The sequence below is a fragment of the Nuphar pumila genome, chromosome 2, assembly GCF_984573655.1.
Source record: "Nuphar pumila chromosome 2, dmNupPumi1.hap1.1, whole genome shotgun sequence".
In the NCBI taxonomy this organism is placed as follows: domain Eukaryota; kingdom Viridiplantae; phylum Streptophyta; class Magnoliopsida; order Nymphaeales; family Nymphaeaceae; genus Nuphar; species Nuphar pumila.
Window position 1 is genome coordinate 141,616,930 of NC_143250.1, and position 22,242 is coordinate 141,639,171.

Genomic DNA, 22,242 nt, shown 5'->3' on the forward strand with positions numbered 1-22,242 from the left:
GGGAGCCCCAAGAGTCGTTGGGAGCTCCCAATGACTATAAATATAGCTGTTAGGAGCAATCCCAAGGACTCTATGGTCTTTTGACCATAGAGCCCTCATACTTTACAAAAAAGATAAAAATAAATACAGAAAAAAGACTAAACTGACCCTAATGGACAGTCCCTATTACACATGTAAAATGACCAAAATGCCCCTGGAGGGCATTGCCTATTACAACAATATATAGAATTATATATATATAACTATAGTAATACATATTTTAACAAAAACAACCAAAACGAAAGAACAATGTTCGAATCTAAGAAGGCAGAGGTACATTTTCATACTCTGGGAATGTGATTGATCTGGAAGAAAAGAAACTTCTCCTTCAGCTTCTTAGCTTCATTACTTAAATCAATGATGTTCTTGTTCTTGGTCTGCCATAAATTTTCTATCTGTCATTTTAAAAGTTGGTGTTAGTGCCAACAGAGAAGAAAAGTGGATGCTCCAAACGTTGCAATTAAAAGAAGAAAGAGAATTTGTCAAGAAACAAACAGTTCTAGGTTATGTGATTCTCAACAAAGGAAAACAAATGGACAATGAATTGATCAACTTGGATTTGCAAGTTCCAACAGGTAGTACATGCAGGAAACAGGTGGCCTGGTGCTTAACAGTATAAGCCAGCAATCTTAATTATCATGACATATCAGCAAAATAACTAACAAAAAGTTTCCAAATACAGCAGAGGATACTTGAGCTAGTTCCCACTAAATGAAGGCATTCAGGAGAAAAAATCAAATAAGAAAAAGAGATACATTTATTACCACAGGTCAAATTTGGAAAGTAAGATGAACCATTCATTTAACTTGAGAATAAGACAAACTAAAACAAGCACTTCAACAAGCACACAAGAACTTGGGGTTTGAGGAATTGTCCAGTAAAAACCAAAACAATAGCATCACCTAGCATTATGAAAATAAAAATGCACAAATAATATATCTTTAGCACTAAGCAAATATAATTGGTAATGGTAAAGTGTGGCCCTAAAAGAATAGGATTTCATTGATTACATGAACATCCTCTTATCCTTCAGTCACTTGTTTGCAGAGATTTGAAACAGAATGAGTACACAAGGAGTTTGCTTTTGCCTTTTTTTTCAAGTAGATCTGATGCATATCTATGTCACGCATTAGTAGCTCTATCACATTTCCATCAAGCTCTACACCAAATAAAGCACAGACCTGGTAAAGTTTTTGCCAAGCACTATACAACAACTACTACGCCTTCATCCCAAAAAAATGGGGTCGGCGATATGAACCAAAAAAGAAAATCATTTTGGGTCTTCCACATGAATCCTTCTCGTCCAATCATTTCTATCCAATTCCATGTCCTCGGTGAGGTTCAAAGCATTCATATCCTTTCTTATCATCTCCATCCAAGTCTTCTTAGGCCTACCACGACCTCTTTTAACTAATATATTATCCCATTTCTCCATCCTTCTAACTGGAGCATCATTAGGCCTTCGCCGAATATGTCCAAACCACCGTAAACGGTTCTCTCTCATCTTATTTTCAATGGATGCAACGCCTACCTTCTTACATATCTCCCCGTTTCGAATCTTATCTTTTATTGTATTTCCACACATCCATCTAAGCATACGCATCTCAGCTACACTCATTTTTTGAATATGATGTCTCTTGGCAGACCAACATTCCGTACCATATAGTAAAGCGGACCTAATTGTCGTCCTATAAAACTTTTCCTTCAACCGCAATGGCATTCTACGATCGCACAACTTTCCCTTCAACCGCAATGCCAAGCACTATCATATTTAATAATAGCCTTCAAAAAGTCCTACAGCAATAATTTCTATGCAGCAATTGCAATGGACGCATAAAGATGAAAATAACACAAGACCAGGCACAATAATAACAAGAACATTAAACGAATAGTATCCTGTATTATTTTAGATCGCCAAAATCAACACATCAAAGGTCCATGCCCTTATACCTCATCAATGTCTTAAGTAAAGATTATATATACAGGTAGCATCATTGCACCCTTTACTCAAATGTCCAACATTGTATAAGTCAATTAAACTTCTATACTTGTAGAATACAAACCTGCCTGCAAACTAGCATGGAATCACCTTGAACCTTGATCCGATTGAATCCTTTTCTGAGAGCATATTTCATTCCTAATATGATAGCTCGATATTCAGCAAAATTGTTTGTGGCAACACCTACTCCTTCACGTAATCGACAAATCTAGACAAGGTCATCCAAGAGATTTATGTTAGCCTGTTAGGATACAAGTAAAAAGAACCCCGGTAGCAAAAGAATGAAAAAAATCCACTTCATGAGTATTCATACCACATTTCCATTCTCCATTCGTAGAATAGCCCCAGCACCAGCCTTTCCAGGATTTCCTTTTGAAGCACCATCAAATTCAAGAAGACAGATATCCTATGCATACATCACTCGCACTTTTAGGTTTCTGGGACAATATGAGTAAAGCAGATATACAACACAGAAGCAATGAATAAATCTATCAAAATACTTACCCAAGCCACAACATTCCAAAAAACCAAGAATGCTTGTGTGCAGTAAACATATGAGACAACTTCCAGAGACCAACATATCAGATATTACTATGAAACAACCATAAACCACTTGCATTTCCATCAGTGGAGAAAGGAAGCCCCTAATGTAGATAAACAGGTAGGTCACATATCCACTTGAACACAGAAACATGCAGTGCTGTGTAGGTGATACATCCATTTGAAATTAGAAACATCCACGATCTACTTGCTTGTAGTGTACATGATACATCAGTTTGAAATTAGAAACATGTATGATCTACTTGCCACAAATAATCGAGTATCACACAACTAGCAGTGGCTACTTCTCAAAAGAACTCTGTAGAAACAGCTTCAAATAGGAACCAGAAATGCATGAAAATCAATCAGAACATAACAGGATGCAGTAATTTTGAAAGGCATGCATAGTGGTAACATTGGAAGCCCAATATCATTAACATATTCATAAGTTATTTTTATAATACAGGGTCGATTGAAGTATCATAAAGGGAATCTCAGTGGAAAGGAATTCAGCAGAAACACTTCTGTGAAAAAGTGAAGTGATTGTTCAGAGCCAATTATAGATGTCGATTGCACACCTCGACAAGCTAATTTAGTTATTGTTAGCACATCTGCACACATTGTGTTACCTTAACAGTTCAAAGAAAAAAATGCCAAAATAGTGACAGAAAAGCATTTGGATGTGGTCTCAAACCAGTTCGAATTAGAATTTCTGTTATAATTATATAATTTCTAAAATCCGTTATGGTACCAAACTTTAGGCCCACTAGAAACAACTGAATCTAGTTCAGAAAGTTAAATAAATTATTACAAACTCCACAAACAAAAATCAGAAGCGCACTTTCAGAAACCAACGTTTTAACATCAGAACCAGTGGTGTATCATACAATAGGGTACAATATATATCACAGAGATGGCACTTTGTGATACAATACACACTCGTATCACAATACGAGTATGTATTATATTTGTATCGGGTGTATCGTACAACAAGGTTTTAAAACTCGCCGAGTCAACTCGTTGACTCGCCTTACTCGGCTCGGCTCGGCCCTCCAGCAAGTCAACCCGTCAAGGCAAACTCGGGTTGCCAAGACTCGGGCTTGACTCTGCCTGACTCGGCCGAGTCACGAGTCATGCTGAACTCAATGGAGGGATCGCTTGGACTCGCGCGACTCGGACCGAGTCACGAGTCAAATAGAATCGAATGGTTCGTGTTAATGGCAATTTTGCAATATTTGTTTCTTTTACCTTTTAAGTTGTTAACGAAAACCCTTAAGGTTTTCACTGTTCAACCCTCGACGGAAGAAAGGAGAAGCCGAGAAGGTGCGGTGCGGCTGCAGCTCCAGCCATCCGACGAGAACTCCGGCGTGAACAGCGACGCCGGAAAGGAGTTTCCGGCATGAACAGTAACTCAGGCGTGGTTTGCCATTGTGTTTATTTTTTTGCGTTTTGTATTTGCATCGCGAACAGTAACTCAGGCGTGAACAGTAACGCCGACGAAGGCACATCGACGGTGAATACTGAATAGTAAGGCGTCGTCGCAGCTCCGACGCGTCTTCTCCAGCAAAAATAGTGCATCGGCGAGATTTTCCGACGCCACCAGGTATGTTTTTTCAATTTTTCCCATTTTGTGTTTCTTTTTGCCGCTGCGAGAATTTCTGGCAAGATTTTCCGGCAAATTTTGTGAAGGTATGTATGCTGTATGCACTCGTTACACTGGAGCGTGGGACAAATGAATGTTTTTCAAGGCCACAAACTTGGAATTGCAAATGGACCACAGAGAGCCTTGTAAGGTTATGACTTTGGCCTTTTTATCTGGTTCGGTCAGCCAGAGAGTGAGTTCAACCTTAAATTTTATTTTGATTCGGTTGACTATTGCTTGAGCCTTCGTCATCTACTTGATCAGTCCATATCAAGGTGGTCCAATTCCATGGCAGGAAGCTTGTAAGAGTTCCAAAATGTAGGCTATGAACCTGTCATGTAACAAAATTTTCTCTTCAGACTCTCAGAGACCAAGGAACACAAAAACAATTAATGAAGAATATTAGAGACCAAGGGGAATGATTTCTGAAAAGTCCAAATCTGTCGGTTTTGGGTAACGGGTACAGGTTTTTAGGATTCTGATTTGGTTTCGATTTTGGGTTCTCCCTGTATAATTTATTTTTTTTGGCAACGAAGCATGCACTAATGGTTTTTTTTGTTGTTGATAACTTGATCAAGTTAGTGTTAATAGTAAAAAAAAAATGATAACTTGCTTATGCTGATGAGCATATACAATGTTCAGTTTGTGTGCATTATGTAGTGTACCATGTATAGTTTTATGTGTGCATCGATTTTTGGGATCATGTGCAGTTTTGACCCACTTGTAAATCTGTTTTGCAATCGATTTGAGGATTCATGTGGATCGAACCTCAATCGATTTCAGGTTACAGTTCACTGATTTTCTTTGATAGGTTTGGAGTCTTTGGAATGATCCATAATAAAAATTGGGTTGACCAACTTTCCTTGGTGGGTTTGGAACTTTGGACTGCTGTACAATGAAAATCGAGAGTGGTTGGACTAATCGTATCTATGTTTTTAACTTTCCTTGGTGGGTTTGTGCATAATCTACTAACCGTATCTATGTTTTTAACTTTTCAAATTTAACAGTTCTAAATTTATCAAATCATCAAAGAAATGTCAGAAGAAGGATCTTCAAGGACTCCAAGTACAACATTCACTAAGGGAAAGGACCCTCTGTGGGATTTTGGGTTACCTCTTGATGAAAAAAAGAAGAGGGTACAATGTACTTGGTGTACAAAACAGATGAGTGGTGACATTAATAGACTTAAGTATCATCTTGCTGGTATTAAAGGAGAGGTGGAACCATGCAAAAAAGTCGAAGAATCTGTAAGGAAAAAAATTCGTAAGAATTTGAAGTCATTTAAGGAACACAAATTATATAAGAAAAATATTGTAAATGAGATTGGTTCATTTGTTGAAGTAAATGATATGGACTTGTCAGATGAAAGTGATGAGTATTTTAAGAAAAAATATACAAAGGGAAAAAAATTGATGAATGAAGCCCAAAAGCATAATCTTGATGCTTTTGTTCAAGTGAAGGCAGGGTCTCCATCAATGAAACAACTTGGAATAAAAGCAGCTTTGGATAGAAAAGCTAGAGATAGGTTATGTTCAGCTATTGCGAGATTTTTTTATCATTCAGCCATTCCTTTCAACGCAGCCAATTCTCCATACTTTACGAAGATGATTGAAGTTTGTTCCTCAGTAGGAATGGGATTGAAGCCGCCTTCTTCAGCTGAGATTTCTGTAAGATTATTACAAGAAGAAATTAAAAAAAATGATGATTATTTCAAAGAATACAAGGAGTCTTGGGCTGAAATGGGTTGTTCTATTATGGTTGATGGTTGGAAAGATGCAACACAAAGGACATTGATAAAAATTTTGGTTCATTGTCCAAGGAACATTTACTTCTTGAAATCAGTTGATGCAACAAGTATCGTGAAGAATCGAGAAAATTTATTAAAATTATTTGATGAAGTGGTGGAAACGGTAGGTGCAGAGAATGTTGTTCAGGTATATCATTTTGTTCTTTTGAAATTTTCTATTGAACATTGATATCTATAATTTTTCTAGTATGTTAATAATGTTTTGAAATTGAAAAATCGCAGATAATCACAAATAATGCAGCCAACTATCAAGCAGCTGGAAAGATGTTAGAGGATAGGAGGAAGACCATATTTTGGACTCCTTGTGCAGCTCATTGCATAGATCTCATGCTTGAAGATTTGTCTAAGATAAAAAGCATAACTGGATGTGTGGAAAAAGAAAAAAGGATCACGAAGTTCATTTACAATCATACTTTTGTTTTAAACCCAATGAGGACTCAATTTTCTAATAAAAAAGAAATTCTAAGACCGGTTACTACAAGATTTGCCACTAATTTTATCATGCTTCAATCTTTGCTAGAACATCGAAGTGGTCTTAGAAAAATGATGGCATCAAATGAATGGAACAATTCAAAATATTCATCATTTGCTGAGGGGAAAGAGATGAAGAATATTATATTGAATAGTAATTTTTGGAGAGTCGTAGAATCAACTGTTAAAACTATAGAACATCTAGTCAAAGTTTTGAGAATGGTCGATGGAGACGAAAATCCTACAATGGGTTATCTTTATGAAGCTATGGATAGAGCCAAAGAGGCTATAAAAGAAATTCATGACAATGAGGAGAAAAAGTATAAACCTTATTGGAAAATAATTGACGATCGTTGGGAAAATCAACTTCATCACCCTCTTCATGCAGCAGCATACTATCTCAATCCCAAATACCACTATAGTCCACAATTTTCTAAGGTATGTACTATGTATTTGTTTATATCTTTTTATTAATTATTTTAAATTTTGAATATGAACTTTCTTTTATCAATTATCATTTTAATGTATTTGACTATTTGCACCATTTCATGCAATTCACAAAGCATCCTGAAGTAAGGCGTGATTTAATTAAATGTATTGAGAAGTTAGAGCCAAATATTTCTGCTAGAGTAAGAGCATGCAAGCAACTTGAGTTATTTGAAGATGCAAGTGCAGATTTTGGTACTTCTATAGCTGTTATGACTAGAGATGAGCACAAGCCAAGTGATCTATCTTTAACATTGTTGTTGTGTTGTGCAAAAGAATATTTCTTTAATCAACTTTACATTTTTGTGTGTTTTGGCTTTATGCAGCAATGTGGTGGAAAATGCATGGAATATGTGCCCCCGATCTCCAAAAAATTGCTATTCGTATACTTAGTCAAACATGTTCTTCATCTGGATGTGAACGAAATTGGAGTACCTTTGATCAAATTCACACTAAGAGAATAAATAGATTAGCTCAAAAGAAACTTAATGACTTAGTGTTTGTCCACTATAATTTACGTCTGAGAGAAAAACAATTAAAGAAAACACGTATTGACCCAATTTCTTTGGACAATATATATTTGCAAACACCAATGGATGAATGGGTCATGCAAGAAGGAGTTTTAGATGGAGATGAGGTAAAACCATAAAAGTTTGTTTGATATTTTAACTTGATTAAAATTCTTTTCATTTAGTTTTTTGTCTTTCTCTATTGCATACTAACTCAAATGTGTCATATTTTATTTAATGAAGGATTTCTTAAGGGACTTGGAGATGGAAGTTGAAAACATTGAAAAAGTTAATCTTATTGATGATGAAGGTGGTGATGGAGTTGAAGATGATCATGCAAGGGAAAATGCAACCACTAGTACTCCAATTCAGACATTACTTTCTACTTCCAACTCAAGAATTGATTCAAATGAAGTTCCAAATAATAGCACTTTGCCTCTATTTGAGATTTGACTCTTGACTTGAGAATTGAGATATCATATTTTGTAAAAGTGGATGAATTTTGGATGTTTGAAATTTGATTTTGTCATTGTGTTATGATTATTAACTTTATACTTATGAACTTTGTAATTTTGTTATATGGCCATGGGTCTAGTATGGTTATTGCTGAGATGCAAAAGTTGATTGCTGAGATGCATTGCATATTGCTCAAGTAAGGTTATCTTTACTTTAGTTTTTACTCTTACTCTTGTAAGTTTTTAACTTAACTTTACTTTAGGACTTATTTCTATTGAAATATTGAATTATTGTTTTGCTTGGTTGTTCGATTTCTTGCTATTAGATGAGTAATTATAAGTTAGATATAGTTTTACTTGATGTTATTTTACTTATTAATCAATTAAACTAGTAATTAAGTCATTCTACAAACCTTTATATGTTGAAATGATCATTTATACATTGTTTTTCTTTTAAAATCAAAAGTTAACAAAACCCGGTCCGAGTCACCGAGTTGACCCGCCGAGTCACGAGTCAATAAAGAACGAGTCGAGTCCCGAGTCATGGGTTTTAAAACCTTGTCGTACAATACACCCTCGACGCATTTAAAGGGGGCCGAAAAGGATTTTTTTGTATTACTATTTTTGTTTTTGATAGGCAAGCTGGGGTTAGGCAGATACCCACCGGTTACACAACATACCATTGGGTTTTGAACTTGCAACATCCCAACACATGGTGACGTGCACTAACAGCTCCTACCAAACAAGGAGAGCCCCCGTTGGTAGCAAGCACCCTTGTACCTATGAACTTGATGGTAGCATTCATCCCAAGATGTATATATTCCTTGCTTCCAGCCTCCGAAGACAACATGATATTTTGTTCTCAAGATACTAATTTCCTGTATGATCAAAAGAATATTGTGAAAAAAGATAAAGGACATAAGTAACACTACATGTTTTAAGCAATATGGATTTAGATTTAAATGTTCCCTATGTTACATTGGGTGCAGACCTCTCTACTCAGCATGGCATAAGACATATCACAGTGTAGAAATGTTAACACAGAATACAATCATGAGTTCATCATAAGTGTGGTAAATGCAACACCAAATACAACACTCATTTAAATGCAAGAGCTTGCATGAAAAAGCTTACTATAACAATGTTATCACATTTCCCTGATACTAATTATATCCAAGAAAGATGATCTATGTACAAAATAAATCAGACAACTAGAATAGTAGCATCTATGGTCAATTCAGATCAAGTTTAAAATATAGAGCATAAATCTATCAGTCGTTATATTTGTCTTTACTGGCACCTTATATCAACATTCTCACTCATGTTCATCGTTAACAAAGGATTTGTCCTTGGATCCCAACAGCTCATGTAAAAATAAACACTCAGATCACTAAAGAATAACTTACACTTTTGGGCGTAGGAGAACTAGCATTTAAGTCACAATAGCTTGGATACTTCTCTGACTGCTTTATTTTCTTCATACGAGACCTCAAAGATTCCTACAGGGTTACAAGAGCAAACAACAATGAATAGATCGGGAGAAACCATATCTTGCATAGAAGAGGCAAAAACAATATGGATTAATTGAAATACCATAAAAATAATAGAAGAATATGAAATCCCATGATATCAAGATGTGCAGCAATAACCATCTAATACCTTGTATTCAATCAAAATATGTAAGGGGAAAATAAAATGGACTTGGACCAGCATTCTTGACAAATATACCACCTTTTCATCCTTGTGTTGTTTTTCGGACTAAACCATATCATAAATTCATGAAAAAGTTACTCAGAGAGGAAGAGCAACTGCTGCAGCCAAAGAGGACGACCTTGAGATAAGATAGGGTGTTGTAAACACCCAATTTTTTATGATGCCCAGGTGCTAATTTTTTGAAAAATATTTTCGCAGGTTCTTAGGAGAAAGTCCCAAAAACCTAGTCATTTCCTACCCTAGATTGAAAAAACCCAAACATAACCCTTAGTATTCTAGGAAAAATCCAAAAAATGTCCAAAATACCCCAAACAAGACAAATTCCCCAATTTTTTGGGGGACAACAAACAGGCTTTGTTGTCTGTAATTGGGGACGGCAAAGAGCTTTGTCGTCCGCTATTGAGGACTGCAAACAGGCTTTGGCGTCCGCTATGGGACGGAAAAGAGGCTTTGTCATCCACTATTGGTGACGGCAAACAGGCTTTGTCGTCCACTATTAGGATTGCTATTGAGGATGGCAAACAGGCTTTGACATCTGCTATCAGGGATGGCAAAAGTCTTTGTTGTCCGAAGTGGGACGGCAAGTCTTTGTCGTACCTCGAATGTCGGAATAGGCCTTTGGCCTTATCCCTATCTTTATCCCAACCTCATGAACATGTTTTATGCAAAAAAACCCTCTACAAGAAACCCCCATAAAACTTATCTCCATCTTAAGGATAGACCTTACCATGTTCATTGAATTCGGTCGGCCAAAGTCTTTGTTGTCCGCTGTGAGATGGCGAAGAGGCTTTTTCGTCTGCTACCTCGAATGTCGGTGTAGGCCCTTGGCCTTATCACTATCCTTATCCCAACCTCTTGAGCGTGTTTGTGCGAAAAACCCTCTACAAGAAACCTCCAAAAAATCTATCGCTATCTTAAGGATAGACCTCACCCCATGTTCATTGAATTCGGGCGATTTTCAGTTTCTTAACCCTTAAGCAGTTAGCATCAACCAGTAGAATATAACCACGTCATCTTCACCCAATCAGACAGTGTCATGTAGTATGTCTGACCAATCATGAGTTGGTTGTTGTGTAGCAACCATATCCAAATCCTTAGTACCTATGTCACATGGGTGTGGGTGTGGGTGTGGGGAACTTTCAAAAAACCTGGGTGCAGGGGTGCGGCAAAAATATAAAAAATTATATATATATATATATATATATATATATATATATATATATATATATATATATATATAAAGTCCAAAAGTTGGACATAAATGACCCTGGGTGCGTTGACTGCACCCAGGGTCAGGTTGACTGCATTGGGTGCGGGTGCGACACGGGTGCGGCACCTAGTTGGAGAATCCCTGTGACATATAGGGCAAAAAAAAAATTCTTGGCAAATTTTTTTTTAAGTCCAAGAATTGGACCAAAATGACCCTGGGTGCGTTGACCACACCTAGGGTCGGGTTGACCGCACCAGGTGCCGCACCCGCACCCACGTCGAGTCCCGTCGACACGGGTGCGGCACCCTGCTAGCCGAATCCCTCTGACATAGCTTAGGACTAATATCCATAGTCCAAAACTCGTAAACCATTCATAAAATTTTAGAAATAGAGGGTGACCCCTAGAACCCGAGGAAGGAAGAGGTTACTATCTGAGTGCTGGCCTTAGAAAGAAAGAATTCCCCAACATTTGTACTCACTTTGTCCCTTTCTCCTCTTGATCCTGGACCCCCCTACGCAGAGGTGTTGCTAGATTCATCCCTTAAACCATCACACCTACTAGGATCTGTTGTCGGACTGAGAAGAAGTAGCTCTTAGATCATCATGCACAACCTAGGAGGGGACTTTGCTAAAAAAAGCTTGCAATTTAGAGCCCAAAAGACTAAACAGACCTTGAGTCAGAAAAAAGTTTATATTTGGATCCATTTGATTATTTGTGCTTTACTCTTGTTTTTATACTCATTTTCATTACTTGTTATGTGAATAGTTATACACTTTCTTGATTTGAATTGCATGTTACACCGTTTCACTAGGAGTTTGGACTCTGTATCCAGATTCTCCTGATAGTGGATTTCGAGCTATGAAGGTTGAACTTGTGTCTGCTTCACCTTCTCTTGGAGAAGGACGTCTGAGGTCTGAAATTGGAACACACATTTTCTAAATACATTTTGCGAAATCAATGTGCGTGCACTTCATTTGTCACCAATTTTTTGTAAACGGTTTTTTGGCGATCATGGTGGGACCTCGATTGGCGTGACCATGTTCGACGGGACCCAGACAGTCTCGACAATAATGGTTGCAAAAGTTGGCCCGACGTCAATCAACGAGACCCAAACAGTCTCGGCAACCTAGTTGTTTTCGAAATTGGCCCATCTTTGTGCGGCAAGACTCAAACAACCCCCAACCTTGTTTCGGCGAGATCCAAATGGTCTCAACAACACAATTGTTTTCAAAAACTAGTCTCACCTCGTTAAGCGAGACCCAAACAGTCTCGAGAACCTAGTTGATTTTCAAAACTAGCCCGACCTCGTTCGACCAGACTCAAACAATCTTAGCAACCCAGTTGTTCTAAAAAATTGGTGCAGCCTCATTCAACGAGACCCAAACGGTCTCAACAATCCAGTTTTCAAAAGCTGGCAAAATCTCGTTTAGCGAGACCCAGGCGGTCTTGGCAACCCAGTTGGATTTCGAAATTGTCCCAACCTCGTTCAGAGAGACTCAATTGGTCCTGACAACTCAATTGTTTTCGAAATTGTCCCAACCCAAAAATTAGTCTGACCTCGTCCGGCAAGATCCAAACAGTCTAAAAAAACCAGTTGTTTTCAAAAATTAGCCCGACCTCGTTCGATGAGACTCAATTGGTCTCGACAATCCAGTTGTTTTCAAAACTAGCCCGACCTCGGTCGACGAAACCTAAACGGTCTTGGCAACCCAATTGTTTTAAAAAACTAGTATGACCTTGTTCAACGAGACCCAAACGGTTTCGACAACCCAATTGTTTTCAAAATTGGCCTAACTTCATTCTGCGAGACCCAAACTGGCCCAACCTCGCTCAGCGAGACCCAAATGGTCCCGACAACCCAATTGTTTTCAAAATTGGCCTGGCCTCATTCGGCGAGACCCAATCTATCTTGACAATCCAATTAGTTTCCAAGTTGTTCCAACCCCATTCGAAAATTTAACACGATCTTGAGGCTCGGACATTTATATCATCATCTGTGGGTGTCTATTTCTTTGTCATAAATCGAATCACATTTGATTAATGACAAAGAGGTACAACTATAGATACAATAGTTTACAATGCCCAGGTGTTGTTTTGAAAAATATTTTCTCAGAATCTTAGGCAAAAGTCCCAAAAACCTAGTCATTTTCTACCCTAGATTAGAAAAAACCCAAGCATAAGCCTTAGGATCCTAGGAAAATCCAAAAAATGTCTGAAATACCACAAACAAGCCTACCTTCATCTTAGGGATAGACCTTACCCCATGTTTGTTGAATCCGTTCAATTTTCAGTTTCTTAACCCTTAAGCAAAGTAGCATCAACCATTGGAATGTAACCATGTCATCTTACCCCATCAGTCTAACTGACCAATAAGAAGTTGGTTGTTGTGTAGCAGTCAGATCCAGACCCTTAGTACTAATATCCATAGTCTAAAACCTGTAACCCATTCTTAAAATTTATAAATAGGGGGTGACCCCTAGAACTTCAGGAGGGAAGAGGTTCCCATATGAGTGTTGACCATGGAAAGAAAGAATTTCCTAACCTTGCCCTCACTTTGTCCTTCTCTCGTCTCAATCTCGAACCCCTACGTGAAAGTGCTGCTAAATTTATCCCTTAAATCATCACACCTACGCAATGGTATGTTACGAAATGTACCAGATCCGACCCCAAAAAGTTGTTTTGAATCCAGATCCGCCTAAGAGACCCAATCTAACAGGGACCGGAGGACCCCCTTTCCTATTTTGATTCTTATTTTTGGTCTTTTACTTTTTTTAGGACTCTTAAAGTAAACTCCATAAATAAGTGTCATTATTCTTTATTAATTATGAATGAAATTAATAGATTATTTCTTATTTTTGTTCTCCATTTTCTTTACCTATTTATGTTTAAGACACACCCTCTCGTTGCCCTCTTAAGACCTTTTGTAGAATTCGTTCCTCCCTAGGATTGGGTTCTAACAGTGGTATCAGAGCATCCTCTTTCCGAGAAGCTGTGTCGACCAGCGTCCTGCCTTGGACGATGCAACAAGGACCCATGCCTTTCTCGGTTTCCACACAGGTTAGAGTCAATACTCTACATTCCAAAATACGTTCAAACAATGGTGGAGACTATCTCTTGCCTTGCGGATCGTCTCAAGAGCACGAGAGATGAGGGGTTTGCCATGCTAGATGAGGGGCTTACCAACCTAGATCGAGCGATCACAGAGCTACAGGTGCGGAGCCAGGCTCCTCCTCAGGCATCAGACTCAGGTTGGCTACCGAACGGGGTGGCCCTCACTCTTCCGAATGTTTTTGAAGACAACCGACCTAGACAGAAATTGGTCACCAGCTGGGATAGGAGCAACGGGGTATCGCCGGCCTACCCAAGTAGGTGACAGCCTCTCCCACCGGTCTCTTGTGGTGCAGGCGAGCCACCCTGGCCACCCACATTCACGAAAGCCATCGAGAGAGGGTCAGATGATGTGTTGTTGCGACACAAAAGCCCTAACCCTGAGGTGCAAAGTAGCGAGAAACCTGCCAGTGAGTGGCCTCTGGACACGTCAGGCCGACAAAGCGCCTGCCCACTAGACGATGTCCCCGACTACAACTCCCAATTGAGGGCAGGTGATGGGGGGTTCACAAACCCTTGCCCCACTTTTACCGCCTCTTGCCTCCTATCCGTTGCCCAATACCCGCATGGCGAACCAGTGTTGGTCAACCTAAACTGGTTGCTGCTTCCCACATCCCTACACGGCCCAAGCCCAACCGTGGCGGAGCCCACCTGCTGGAGGAGACGGACCGCCGAGGGAGTCTCTGCCGACCATACCGGCAACCCCTCTCCCTTTCGGCCTCCTGCTCCACCATCTTCCCTTTCTATGCAAGCATGGACAACCAAGGAGTCGCCTTGCTCGAGACCATCCGCACCAACCTCTCCCTCGCCCTCCACTCTACTGCCCTCTGCGCTCGCACCACCTCCCTTTGCGCCAACAACCTATGCCCCGCCCTTAAGCCATTGCTCCCTCGTTCCTTCTCCCTACCACACGCCAGACGAAGGCCTGCCAAAGACAATCGTTGTCGGAAGCCTCTGTACCACGTCAGAGACGGTCCCCATTACTTTCCCCCTTCTCGCATCTCCCTGTAGCCGTTGCTCCCTTGTTCTCACTGGTTCCCAGGACCTGAAACAATTACCGCTAGTTTTGGGACAGGATCCACCTCCCCCTTACTTAAAATTAATGGAGATTGATCATGTAAAAAGCCCTCACAAGTGGGCAGCAAACAAGTCTATTAAGAACTTGAAAATGAATATCTCTTGCACAAGCACATATGATTCACAGAGTGCACTAAGGCACATAAAAAAAATATGGATATTATTGAGAAAGAGCAGAAGAAAAGCTTGAAAAAGCTTAAGATACATGAGGGCATAAGCTCTATTTAAATACAAACAGAGAGAGGCTGATTAGCCATTGGGCCAGCCTCCAACGACTCTAAATAGAGCCGTTGGAGACTGGCTAACGGCTAGTCAGCCAAGTCAACACTAAACAAAAAAAATAAAAAGAGGAACAAACTGAATATGAACCTATATATACGAAACACATTTGAATATATATATATATATATATATATGCACTCAAGTGTATACGTATGTACAAATTCTAACACTCCTCAAACTTACGGTACAATCACTGAAAGTTTGTTCAGAAGAAAATTAAATCGTGGAGAACACATAGCCTTGGTAAAGAAGTCTGCAAGTTGATATTCTGATGTCACATAGGAAAGATCTATAGTTTTCTTTAGGTATTCTTCACGAACGAAGTGACAGTCCCTTTCAATATGCTTAGTTCGCTCATGAAAAGAGTGATTCTGAGTTATGTATATGGGAGCTCTTGTTGTAACAACACAGTCTGGTAGGATTCTGAAGATGTACTCCCATATCTGAAATAAGTTGATTGAGTCATACGATCTCCATGGCAGTAGTGGTCATTGCTCTATACTCAGCTTATGTACATGACAAGGATACTTTTTGTTATTTTTGCACTTCCATGAGATCAAAGATTCACCTAGAAATACACAAAAATCGGTTGTTGAGTGTTTGTTATTTGGATTCTCACCCCAATCAACATCAGAGTAAGCAATAAGATCGAATGAGGAGGAAGAGGATAGAAAAACTCCCTTATTGAGGGTACTTTTAATGTATTTGATGATTCGCATAATTGCACCCATATGAACTGATGTAGGAGCGTGTTGAAACTGGCTAGCCACGTGAACAGCATGAGCTATATCAAGTCTTATAATACTTAAGTACATAAGAGATCCAACCAGTTGTCTAAAAGGAGTTGGATTGTCCAAAGGGACCCCATCATCAACTTTCATCTTTGTTCCAACAATCTCAAGAGTATCCCGAGAATTCCCGAGTCAGCGGTTCGGTTTTGGGTTGGATATCCGAACTAGCCCACATTCAATTAAACCGATTTCTTAAGAAAAGAGACACATCGGATCCGGGTTCGGTCTGAGTATCTTATATCGGAATCCGGATCTGATTATAGAACCAACAAGATCCAGCTTTGGTTAAACGTAATGCGTATCCGATTAGCGTAAGCTTTGAATGCAAATTCGGATGGGATCGGGACTTACATGATCAGACTACTTCATATTGTGATCCAAATTCATATTGGTATTTTCTGTTTAATCCACATTTGGTTCCGGTCAAATCAGATATCTTTTACTTTTTAATTGCATCTAGTTCTATCACTTACACATTGAATCTAATTCAACTATACCACATTGGATCTAAGTTTGGATCAAGATTTAGATTCAGGATTGTTGTCCACTTCAGATTTGGATTTGAATCAAACTGGATCTGGCTTAGATCCAATCCTTTTGCATGGTCCAGATCTAGGGGTGGCTATTCCTTTAATGGATTATGCCAAACTCTAGACTGTGTTTTTATTATTAACTTTGCATCCTACAGCTAAAGATGTGGATGGGTTGGGTATATTTGATTGACCTGGCCTAACTCATTCACAAATACAAGTTGGTTCCCTCTTGGCATGACCAAACTGGGCTGGGGTTGTGTGGTGTTATCAACTTATGGTTTGCTTCAATGTTGTCAGAATAAAACTGAATTGGCCTCAATCAACCAATTCTAACTTAATCAGTAGGTTTGAATCGAATTTGTTCTTGACTTCTTTTATTAGTATACTGTATAATTTACTTCTTTTTGCTTTACTTATTTAATTGTTTCTATAAAATAGTTAAGTTGTTTTAATTGTGGTGTTAGTTTTTATGATGTAAAATAGAATTGTAGATTGTTAATTTTATTTATTGCATGCATGATGATGAATTGATTTGATGATATTATGATAATTGTTTTTTATTTCATTAGTGTTACTGTTGTTAACTGTTAAAACTTAAAAATTATATATATATATACTCTCCCGCACCCCCACACCCAAATTTTTTTAAAGTGCCGCATCACCGCACCCGCACCAGCACCCATGTGACATAGATTAGGATGAATAGAAAACTTGAATCATTTCAAACAGATATATACTAAACTAATTACCTTTTTTTTCTAAAGAAGATATACTTGCCTGATTAGCAAGTCTCAAAGACCAACCTACAATGCATATTGCATATATAAATGAACATTTTTCCTATTACCCACCATGTTATTGACATATATATGTCTTGGAGCCAAAACTGCAGAGACACCATTTATAAACCTTTGAGAAGAAAGAAAAGGCTCATTCCGCGCCGGTTATGTAGGGGGGGAATTTTTGCTTTCATATGCACTATTCCTTCTTATGCAAGACACTACAATTAAAGGGATTGAATTGATGATTTTCTGACACATTGAATTCCTATTTTTATAATTCATAGACTATTTCGACTATGTGCAAGACTATTATATGAATCCTTTTCTTTATTCACATAAAATTTGTGTATCACTAATTCAAGTTTAGCATTAGTGAACATAATGAAATATTCAACTACAACTCACATTGACAGGATCCATGTCCCGAACTTCAGTAGATCTCTTCTGCTCATTAGCTTTGCTGGATGTCATGTCGAAGGAAGAAAAAAGGACATCTGGCTGCTGAAAGCAATAAGATATCCATCATTTTTCTTACTTCAGAGGTGACACAAGCCAAAAGTGCATTCAATATCCACATAAAACAAAATATTGTTCCATCAAGTTCTGCAAAGACTAGTCTAGCATGAACTGAAAAAGAACTCAATGTTGTATCGTACAATACGGTACGATATGTATCGTTACTATCAACATTTTCGATACGATACACACTCGTATCAGGATACGAGTGTGTATCATATCCATATCGACTGTATTGTATGATATAGTCATGTATCGTATTGTGTCGTATGATACAAGTTGCATCGTACGACACACCTCAGGCACACTTTAAAAATGATCAAATCGTATTTTTTTTTTACTTTTTGGAATTTAAAGAGTTTTTAAGAGACTTCTCATTTGTGTAGAGGTCATTAGAGGTGAACCCACGCACCCTAGGAGCCGTGAGAGCGATTTGAGGGTCGATCCATCTGCAAGGGAGAGGGTTTTTATGGTTTTTTTTAAGTAAAAGTATATTTCCACCATTTTTCACTCAAGGAATTGAGATAAGGTAAAAAATCTCCATTCTTTGTTTTATTTGTATATGATTGAAGTTGAAGGAGTGTAGGCTCCATTCTTTTTTGATGTTTTTAAAAAATATTTGTTGATTTTTACCCTTAATCCCATTTTGTACCCTTAAAACACAAAATATGTTCCTAAGTGTTATTGAACATTGTTTTACATATTTATAGCGATTAGATTTAGCAATCCGTGATCTAAGATGTCGATGGAGAGTAGCGGTTTTGAAGGATGCCTCTCAAAGGATCTCATATTGAAATACAATGCTCCAGTTGACTTGGGGTCCTCATTGAAAGGAGTAGTGAAGTGTAACTTTTGTGATTTTGTAATGCACGAAAGATTGTATAGATTTAAATGCCATGTTGTGGGGTATAGCAACTCTACCGTGAAATTATGCACCCATCGCATTCCTACTGATATTCGTGTTGAGTTTCTTATAAGTCTTATCGAAGATGATAAAAAAAATACACAAGGACAAGCAACAATTGCCGAAGTGAAATTGTCAAAAGTGGTCACTGAATCAAAAGATGAAGATGAACTATCATCGTCTCAGTAAATAAAGAAAATCATTGAGTTAAAGTTTGATATTGAACATGACTTTTATATATAGAGTCATAGACATGTTTCTGTAACTAAAAATTGTAAATTTAACTTTTGTAATGAGTTATGAATTGAAAACCTTTTGGCACTTGAATGTAGTGTTATTTTGTCTTAAGTGATTGTACTTGTTGTGATTAGATTTATTAATGGCTCAATGTCCCCAACGTGGTGATGGACCAGTTTGGCGATATTGTGAGGCTCCTGAAGGTCATATAGAGTGTGCTACTTTGAGAAGCAAGTTTTGTCGTTTAGTGCTTCACAAGGGCCTAAATTGCATAAAAGTGCACACCACAACAGTTGGTGGAAACACGCCATGATGTCCATTGGCTATAGATGAAGCATGAGCTGAGATTCATTTTGATTTAGAAGAAACCAAAAATATGAATATTAGCTCAAGGGAGCAAGAGGCACAAGCATTGGAACATGCCCGAGCAATGGTTGCACAACCAAATGAAGAGCCACAAGTGCCATAATAGGATGTCATCTCTGATGTTGAACATGGGATGTTTGATAGTGAAGATGATTGATGTTGTTGTTTTGTATCTTTTGTCACAAAACTTGTGCGTAACAAGATCTAATATTTAGTTGATTGTGACATGAGATGAGACATCTATGTTTAGTTGAATCATGAATGATTAATGACATATCTATGTTTATTTACATCTATCTTGAATTTTTTAGATTTTTAGAGATTTTTTAGTGAAAAGTGTGATTTTTAAAGATACGCATCTTATTTTAATCTGGGGCCGATACGGGTTATGATACGCTTTTTACAACCTTGATTGCCATAAAAAAACAAGCCAATGTAGCAGATAACCAAAATCTGATAATTGGAAACTTAAAATACCAGGTAGAACTTATGATTCAATCAATCAATTCCAGGGCACTACATTAAGGCATGTATATGATTTTTTGTCTCTTTTCAATTAATATTGAGGTTGGTTTAACATTCCTTCAGGATACGCTTGGATCATAAAATATTATGCCTTCGGAAATGGATTTTAGGCTACATGGATGCAACCTTAGTGCTCTTATTAAGAGTAGGAGGGAGATGATGTGGTTATCCATGAAAAACAGGCAAATATGGATACTTTGGGTGCTCAAAGCTTTTAATATCAGACTGAGCTGAAATTATTTAATTGTCAGAAATCCTAGGCAATGGACCCTCATTTTAGTGCCATGTAAAATAAAAGAAATGTCAAGTAAGATTATCTCACAAAAATAATGAATGAGCATAAGCAAGAGATATGTTCCTATGAAACTAAAAAAAAAATGCTATCAGACCATCCACAAACAAAAACTTAAAATAAGTCATTAAAAGGTCTAGAAGTATGTGTGGCTCTTGATGTGAGAAAATTAAACATAAGCACACAGAAAATACTTACACAGAATTAGATTATCTTACTAAATAGCCAACCCTCAAAAGAAGAGGCTCATACAAATACTACCTGACGAGAACAGGGAACAAGAGGTCCAAAAAGATCCTCCTTTATATCTGTTGAACAGACTGAGTATGCAGCATTCTTGAGGCCATGAGAAGCAAGATATTCCTCTCCTTCTTTTGGCATACAATAGCCTTTGTACACACTAAAAGTTGGGTCCCATACCTGGAAACAGAAATAAAAGATCTTATAGATCACATGCAACAACCAGTAATTAAATAATTTATTCAAAGTATCACGCAACAAATAATAATCTCAATGTGGACATCAACTTCATAAAATTACACACACGCACGCACAAAAGAAACCCTTGTTCTAGAAGGCAACAAGCATATTTTGCCATGCCCAAGGGAAAAAAAAATATGGCTCGGTTGCCATAAACCTAGGGCAGGTAAGCAAGCTGAGCTTGAGGTGTTCAAGCTCCGCTAATGCTAAGCTCAAGCTCATGAGGAGCCCAAACTAAAGAAGCTAATCTCAAGCAGTCAAGCTGGCTCGTTCATATTACAAAAATGTTTTGAAGCTGGAAGCACAATAGGCTTTGAAGCCTAAACATACTACTTGCAAACCGAACACTTCAACCATTTATTGTACACTACACAATATGAAGCAAAGTATATCTAAAATATATTTCTTGCCTAGGCTCTGTTGATAGAAAAACCTACCTTTTTTCATCAGTGGTCAAGTGATAACGTACTTGCATTATTCAGTAAAGTCCCCCCACTCCCACTACAGAATGAAGAATTAATTCAAAAAGCCTTTGTAAAACAAAGGATCATTTATCTCATGATATCCCATTGTTTTCTCGTCACTATCATCTACATCTTAACATATATACATATAGATACATATTCGTGTCAGTGCGATTTAATTGTTATGTGGGCATGAAAAGCTACATCAGACGTCCTCGAAACACTGGTATCATTGCTAGAACAGCCCAAGAGGACAAACAATTGCTTGCCAGTGAAATATATGCACACATATACAATCGAAGAAAACACCACTTGTTGCTAGTATTAATTATTGTTGATGGCACAAAAATCATTTATTGCAAAATCTTCACTCATTCGCTCTGAATCAACTAGAAGGGGTCATCAGTGGTTTCCTCTATGTTAAAACCCCAACAATGCTTAAAAAAGAAAAGCAGCCAATATCAAATTCTTCCAAATTCTAAACATGGGGGAAAGCTAACATGATAGAATATGCTACTACATACACGTACCCATTTAACTGTATAGTCTAGAACTGCAAATCACAAAAAATTACTAAAGCTTGTTATCCTCAGAAACAAAAGAAGGGAAAAAAGAAAAACCAACTTGGGCCTGGCATTCCTTCAAGGACTTGTATATTCCCACGACATTCCCCTTTCGAACCACGTAAAAGGCATCCTTTTCTTCTTCCATTGATGCCCAAAACGTCCAACCCACAACGCCCGAATCGCGCAAACTTCTCGCGCAACCGCAACGAATATCGAATCGCACCAACACAACCTTCAATTCGATCGATCGCGTTTGCGTTCCGGTCCGCAATTCGCGATTGCTTCTTACCGTTTTAGAATGGGAAGAACTCCTCCAGATGAAACCACAGTTCCATTGAAGCGCGACTGTGCAGGTCATGAACAGACGCGGTTCAATCTTTTCAGAAGGGAATACTCCAAGTGACCTATAGAAGAATAAGAACGAATCAGGATTTTAACGTAAGGAAG

At 38.1% G+C, this 22,242-nt stretch overlaps 1 protein-coding gene across 5 annotated transcripts in view; it reads right to left on the reverse strand.

Annotated features, from left to right (window-relative positions):
- Positions 1–22,242, reverse strand: part of LOC149847374 (uncharacterized) — a 35,890-nt gene that overhangs the window by 13,465 nt on the left and 183 nt on the right. For 3 of the 5 annotated variants that reach the window (XM_089996972.1, XM_089996968.1, XM_089996970.1), the window contains exons 2-8: positions 21,854–22,199; positions 20,547–20,705; positions 17,851–17,946; positions 9,355–9,447; positions 2,352–2,444; positions 2,103–2,246; positions 327–434 (exon numbers count right to left, since the gene is read on the reverse strand). In XM_089996972.1, the coding sequence (XP_089853098.1) occupies positions 327–434; positions 2,103–2,246; positions 2,352–2,444; positions 9,355–9,447; positions 17,851–17,946; positions 20,547–20,705; positions 21,854–22,153 (993 nt within the window). In that variant the 5' untranslated portion in view covers positions 22,154–22,199. The remainder of the gene's footprint in view (positions 1–326; positions 435–2,102; positions 2,247–2,351; positions 2,445–9,354; positions 9,448–17,850; positions 17,947–20,546; positions 20,706–21,853; positions 22,200–22,242) is intronic. The other 2 variants (XM_089996971.1, XM_089996973.1) reach the window with 2 other exon arrangements.